This window comes from Uloborus diversus, chromosome 10 (assembly GCF_026930045.1).
Source record: "Uloborus diversus isolate 005 chromosome 10, Udiv.v.3.1, whole genome shotgun sequence".
Lineage (NCBI taxonomy): Eukaryota > Metazoa > Arthropoda > Arachnida > Araneae > Uloboridae > Uloborus > Uloborus diversus.
In genome coordinates this window covers 122169311-122176875 of record NC_072740.1, presented here as the reverse complement: position 1 = coordinate 122176875, position 7565 = coordinate 122169311, and the positions used below count along the sequence as shown (strand labels likewise).

The 7565-nt window shown below is 35.9% G+C and overlaps 1 protein-coding gene across 1 annotated transcript in view; it reads left to right on the top strand.

Annotated features, from left to right (window-relative positions):
- Nucleotides 1-101: 101 nt before the first annotated feature.
- LOC129230980 (NADH-cytochrome b5 reductase 3-like) overlaps nt 102-7565 on the top strand; it is a 69157-nt gene continuing 61693 nt past the window's right edge. The window contains exon 1 of the mRNA XM_054865220.1: nt 102-257. Coding sequence (XP_054721195.1) covers nt 240-257 — 18 coding nt within the window. The 5' untranslated portion in view covers nt 102-239. The remainder of the gene's footprint in view (nt 258-7565) is intronic.

Sequence of the window (7565 nt, the reverse complement as noted above, 5' to 3'; positions counted from 1 at the left end):
CCTCCCTTACGCGCATGCGTTAGAAATTAAACTCGCCAACTAAAGCTAAACCATGGATTTTATAGTTGCTGAGCCAATCCAATTCACCTCTTTCGCCAAAAAACTGCTTTTTTAACCTTTTTCAATGATCATGAGAACGATATTTTTCTCTTACATAAACATTGAAGTTCTTTAATTTTGCCTTTTTGATACGCTTGTTAAATTTTGAAAATTTTCCGAAATCTATCATTCAGTTAACAATGTTCACTTCTGGAAACGTAAGTTCTTTTCCCAATTATTTCTTTGATGAGCAAGTTTTAAATTAATGCACGATTCAGGAGCATCGAAAGTCAAACTAAAACGTACATAAAAATCTGATTCGGATATGCAGATAAACCTCTCCGTATTTCGTGAATATAGAGATAGGTGTATTGTAATTGCAAAACTTTTTTTAATAGATAATATTTCTTACTCGAGAAAAGGCTTTGAACATGCATATTTAAACGAGTAAAAAGAAAAAAAAAAGAATGGAAGATTTTGATTCTGCAGTTCTTTTGATTGACTGACCTCAGGTCAGTTAGCTGTCATTTGAGGAGGGATCTTGCTAAGCAAAGCAAGATTTGATTAAGGATAAAAAAATTTGAATTCTCTAACTAAATAATTTTATGCTGTCTTCAAGCAAGCACCAGTTTTTTGTTTTCGATGTATTTGACCTCTAGACACAAATTTGAATAACAACCAAACTATCCCCTGAACCATGATCGACAAAAAGTCAAAAAACTGGAGGGAGTGTGTATGAGTTTGATGGTTCCTCCCTAAAGTTTTTGGCGGTGTTTGGAGGAGGGGGGGGGGGATGCTGAAAGAATTTCCCCCGAACATTTTCAAAATTGAAATCTTAAAAGCGTGTTTGTATGCCATTTTCGGACACATTAGACAAAAGGATTCTCTCCTGGCAATATTTCTCAACTAAGAGGGTCCCAAAATGTAAGCCTAGACAATAATTGAAGGATTAATAATAAGTAACTGCCCTACATCTGAGCTAAAGCAGAAATATCCGACAACCCATTTATGCCATCCAGCGACTGCAGTTTTGTCCTTGTTATGCGCTTATCAGTTTTTAGTAAATAATAAACGAGCTGAAGACAGATTTCATGTCATTGAAGCTGAGAGTGCCAACAAACTGGTAACTGAAATAAATTTAGCACTCTCAACAGCAGTGGGGATGTAATTGACAAGTTGAACTGCATAATTGCAACAGACTCTCATTGGTGTTCTAAATTCCTTTTAGCTGCCAGGAGGCATTCTCAGTTTAATGATATAGCATCTGCGTCTAGCTCAACTGCTGCCTATTCCAGACTAATGAATCCATAACAGGAACAAAATTGCAGTCTCTGGTTGGCATAACCGGACTGTCTGTGTATTATATGAATATTCGAAGTTCTTTGAGCGAGGTTGGCCGGATTGGACCCAATGGGTTTGTTTTTTTTTTGAAAAACCCATAAGAAGTTTTTAAAAATTAATTTAAATACTTTCACAATTTAAACTCAATTAAACACAATTTATAGTCTGTCTTCGGTAGCATCAGAGGAAGAACGGAGGAGGGGGGAATCAGGGAAGGTGGCATTGCTCCCAGAAAATTATCAAAATTGGCGTATGAAAAATATTTTTAGTTAATCTTTGGTTGCAAGGACAAAAGAGTCGCTTACGAGAGGGGACCCAAAAGAAACTGGATTAATGGTGCGCTGCCAATCCCAGATGTAGTAGAGTGTTCTCCAGCTAGATGGCTCAAGTAGAGACCTTCACAGAGCAGCTGTGCAAGTGGCATCAGTGTAGTTAATAACGTCTGATCGTCGTGTTGGTTTTCTCAGGTATTATTGCTTTCCCCCTGCGAACTCATTATGGCACATTTAAAACATCAAAGTGTAAGCTTGAAATTTTGCTTCCTGCTTGAAAAGTCAGCAACGGAATAGCTTACCAAATGCTTCAACAAGCTTTCAAGAACGATGCTATGAGCGGTACACAAGTTTTCGAGTGATTTGGGCCCTTTAAACGTGGTAGCATGAGTGCTGAAGGTCATGCTTGTTCTGAGCGTCCTTCATCGTCTCGAAATGATGAAAACGTTGAAAAAATCCGCCAAAAAATCAATGAGAGATCATTTTACGATTGACGAAATTTCAGAAGAAACAGAACTGAGTTGGAGCTTGCACAGGTGACGGGAAGAACGGTTCCTTCACCATGATAATTCTCTCGCACACTCGCCCTTTACTATTAAGCCCTACTTGGCCTCTCAGGGGTGGCCAGTCGTTCTTCACCCCTCGTATTCGCCAAACCTAGCCCCCTGTGATTTTTTTCTGTTCCTGAGGATGAAAAAAATATATAAAAAAGTTTTTTGATGATGTAAAAACTACTTCCCAACGGGTGCTAGAACTGGTCAAAGTTAAAGAGTTCCAGGGGAGCTTCTAGTATTTGACAAAAGATTTAACAGGTGTATTGTATCTAATGGTGAGTACTTTGAAGAAGACTAAAGAAATTTTGTGAATAAACTGATCTATAAATATTTTAGAACAAAAATCCGGTTATTTTTGGGTCCCCCCTCTTATATTCAAGGTGCATGGAGAAATTTTCGAAATTGACATCAAATATCACAGTTTAAGAAACATTTTCGAGACTTCAGGGGAAAGTAATTTTGGAGTTCTTCCCTAAAATTCTTTCAAAATTGAAATCAATTTGAAGCTGTTTTTTGTGATCGTAGCTGCATAGGAAGGATCGGCCCTCTTCCCAAAAATTTTCTGAAACTGAAGTTTTATACACATCATTTTGGATTATCTTTGTTGACAGAGGGAGGAAGATTCAATCGTCTCTTATCGAAAGTTTTCAAAATTGAAGTTTATAACGCAAATTTAGTCTATCTTTGGTGATGGTAGAGGATTTGGTGGCATTCCTCCGGTAATTTCTGGGCACTATTGTTTAAAAAAACCATTTTTGGCTGTATTTGAAAAAGCTAGGAGAAACGTAAAAATATTACGAACCAAAATTATTTTCAGAACTAAAATCTATTTTAGGCTATTTTTGGGAAGGAAGGATTTTGGGGTTCCCAAACGGATATTTCTAAAAGCTCAATTTTGTACTATCTTTGGTGACGTTAACGAAACTGGGAAGCTTCAGTGGATGTTTCGGATATTTTTCAATATTAATACCTGAGAAATGCAAAAACTGTAGACTTTTGTCCGTCTCACCTCGACGATTGATGGGTATGCTCTAGCGCCGTGAAAAGTCACATCAGCCAGTCTTTCGGGAATGTTTTAGAAATTGAAGTTTCAAAATCGTATTTTAGGTATTGTTTGATAACGATGAGACAAAGAGCAGGCGGGGGTTCAGTGTGCCCTCTGAAACTGTTTTTTGAAACTGAAGTCAATTTCAGGCTAGTTTAGGCAGGAAGGGCTCTGTGGCTCCACGGAACCACCTAAAAACAAAATTTTGAGGTATAATGATCGCGTTGGAGAAAAGAAGGATACGGGGTTCTTCTCTGAAAGTTCTTAAAACTGATGTTTGAAAAACGCAATTTTTTTTTTGTTTTTTCAATACATTAAGTGAGAGGGGGTTAGGGGCCCCTCTAAAAACGCTAATAGTAGTGTTTTTAGTAATGGTAGTAATGTTTGGGAATGGATTTCGGGGCCCTCCATCGCAAAAATTTTGAAAAAGAAATCCAAAAAATGTCATTAAGCAATTTTTGATGACAGGAAGGGCTGTCCTCTGAAAACAAATTTTGGATTTTGGAGCGAACATTTTTAGGCAGTGTTTGATTAAGTTAAGGTGGAAGGGATGAATCAGAGACTTATTTGGGTCCTTAAGACCGGTGGTTCAACCAGCGAAATGTTCCGAAATCAAAGTCCTAAAAACACAATTTTTAGTCTTCTTTAGTCTCGTCAAGGAGGTCATAGCAGCCTTTTGGATCTTTGTTTTGGTGCCACATTTAAATTTGTTACTCGCGGCAAGAGCCCCGTCCTCCTACCTGATCTGAAACCGGGCAGTTCATTCATGATTTTAATTAGAAAAAATTGCTGTAAAGGGGGAAAATTACAAAATTTTAGTTTTAGTTCGTCATTCATATATGTTTGACACGCAGGGGAGTCACAATATCACATTGTCTCTCCATGCATCCACGATTGTTGAACACAGAATTTTTTGTTTGAAATGCTTGCGAGAGTATCTAACCAGCATAGCTTTATATATATACATAAAATATATCTTCACTGTTTAGATCTATAAAAGCTTGGTGGGTAAACATTAGTGGCCTTGGTGCTCGTTTTAGAAGGCATCCTTTCATGCTTCAGGAGGGAGCAATTTCCCTCATTTCCCCTCCCCTGTATCCATGCCTGATTACCGGTTCTGTCACAAATTTTGCAACAAAATGAAGCATGTGTGTAAAGAGTAGATATTGATGGACAATGAACCAACACAATGTTCCCTAACATTCTGTTTTTCTTAAACTATGCTATGCTGTCGGGAAATCAACACTTACTTTGATAACTGAACATTTAAAACTCAGCATATTTATTTGACTTATTATAATTTATCTTGTGAGAAATTCTTAAGGAATTTTGCTTGATTAAAAGTACTATATGATGCGGCTGCTCCTTGCTTTGGCAGGGACTGATTTACGGCAGGGCATTCAGGGCCCCTGCCCGGGGCACCAAAGGAAAGGGGGCACCAAATTTCTGTCATCATTTTTTTTAAATTTAGGAATCAGTGTTCGGGGCCTACAACTAAAGGGAACAAAGAAAATTTGTCATTTGACATTTTTTTTTATTAAACGAAAGCATATTAGCCAATTGTTGTGTAGAACTATCATTTTTGTTATTGAAGAGAATTAAGTGTCCTTTGCCTACTCTCATTTCTGATAGTAAATTATCTTTATTAACTCTATTATCAATCGAAAAAAGTTTGACCTAAAACTTGATAATGAGGACATTATAGATGAATTTACTACAAGAAAACAAAGGAGAAAATATGTAAAGAATCATTGATGCGCAGAAAGCACATTATGCTTTCCATACACCTTTACCATTTGTATCATAGTTTTTCCATCTGCAAGTGTAAAAAAATTTTTAATATGAAAACCATTAATTAATTTTAGATTTATATTAAATGATTTCTTTGCAAAACATCTTAATTATTAACTTTTTTCGTATGAAATCGCTATTTTAAAGTTTTCTTTCTATCAAAATAATATCCATTACTTACGATCATATTTTTTGTGTGGGGGGGCACCCAGGTGTGTAAATTGGTCCCTGTGCTTTGGCCGCCCGTGTGCGGTGCACACCTGCTAGGATCGGCCCTGCCAGTCTCTGCAGATACACCTTATATACACTACCCATTAAATAGGCGGAACTTATTGTTTTTCAGGCAATTTCTTGTGAAAACGAAATATACAGCTTTAATGAATGTCGAATCTACAGAAAATTTCAGAGAATCTGCAATGAATTAGGAACTCCAGGTATTTCTAGATTTCGAAGAGTTGTCTTCGGGATGAGTTAAACAGTTGTCGAATAATGAAAGCTCTCCATTCAAATGTTCTTTTTCTTACCAAGATCTTACTGCAGACTCAAAAATATCAAAAAAACCACTTCGAAAACAAATTGGAATGTATCCAAGCATTTCTTTGATTTAAACAGTGTACAGGAAGGTCAGATTTGTTTACATTCTTAAGACATCTCATAGTCTTTCTTTTCCCAACAATTGCTAGTTCAAGAATAATCTTAAAGCCTTCGATCGAAGGTTTTAAGTAACAAGACAGGGAGTTGTCAACCATATAGTGGCCAAACACTGGCTGTGTCTTTCTCTTATGTTTGCTATGATTAAATATGTTTCTTAGATCTCCTTGTTAATAAATATCCCTAAATTCTTGGAGATAACATATATCTGTCTGTACATTAAAGTTAATTTTTACTTGATAAGTAACGGAATTTTGATATTAAAACATTTTACTGTGCAAAGATGTTTTATAAAATGATTCTCGATCTTTTAACGAAACATTTTTTACTCTCGTCCTCGAAAGCATGGAATGTAATATATATATATTGAAAAGGAATGGATATTGTGAATATACTGATTATCAGAATAGCATATATAAATCAGGGTGCGGGGCGGAGTCGGTAGGGGACCAAAAATTTTTGAGCTTTATTCTCAATTTTATTGTATTTTTTCTGCAATACCAGATGTTTGCACTTATTTCCAATGTAAGTAGACACAAGGCCCGATTAAGATATCGGGGCCCCATTGTATCCAAACATTATAATTTTTGCCATTTTCAAAAACAGTTTAAGCCATTTGGGGCCCCCTAAATGGTAGAGGCCCTAAGCACCATAAAAAAAGGGTGGAAATACATTTGCGGTGAGAAAAGTCAAAGAAAAAAAATGGGGAGGGAATAAAGAATGAATACAAATGAATATGAATAACAAAAAGTTTTTTTCCTGTAAAATTTAAACAGAAATGTAATTTTAATACATTATTTAGAAATGTCTGGGAATCTGAAGCATTAAAACACTTTTAAATAAAGGCAGCCAAAATGTATGCTTCAAAAAGAAAAAAAAATCAGTGCATTATGAAAATCCATGGCAAGACTAACATGATAGCTTGGCCTATGATAACACGAGAGACGGTAATTCCCAAATTTTGCCAAATGATAAAATACGACATGGCACGCATACCTACTTCTAATGAGAAGCGACTAGGAATAATTTTAAAGAATGCAATATTTTCTCTAACTTTGCCGAATCAAGGAAATTTTTGAGAGGTCATACAATGACCTCCCATCGAGGCGTTACTGCTTGCGCTTAGTTGAGCTAAAAAAAAATAGCGAAAACTGTTTATGTGTCTTGGTTCAAGTTTTCGGGGCGATTCGTTTATGTTCCATTCTCCGGACAATGGTTATGGGCAGGTATAGAGCAGTAAGTACATACTGCTGATTACCTGCATAATGTAGCGATAATATCAGTTACTGCTAATTACCACTGATTTAAAAAAATGCTTTTATTTAGCGCTAACCAAATAAACATGTTTGCATCATAAAACTGAAGAAATATAGATTTAAAAAATGCCAAAAAAAAAAGGAAAAAAATTGCAGTTACTGCCATTTGCCTGCCCACGGGAGAAAGTTTCCGTTCTGCCGTGGGCAGGTAAAGAGCAGTAAGTACATACTGCCGACTTCCCGCAAAATGTTGCTAAAAAAGCAGTTACTGCTAGTTACCTCTGATAAAAAAATGCTTTTTTTTTCTGCTGCAGCCAAATAAAAATGTTTGTACCATAAAATATAGTAATAAAGATTTCAAAAATGCAAAAAAATGAAAATTGAAAAATCTGCAGTTACTGCACACTGCGGTATAGTATGTACTACTTGTGAGTTCATTTTCTCATAACTACTCAAGCAAGAAATGAAAAACGCATTTTTTTTCCCTTCCGTCATGTAGATTACGTTTTTGCATATGTTTAAGAACAGTTACATAAGTTAATGTACAGAGTATGTTTGTATGTATTGAAAATTTGTGTGTGTAGATTGTCAGTATAGTCTATAAATTAACTGCTTA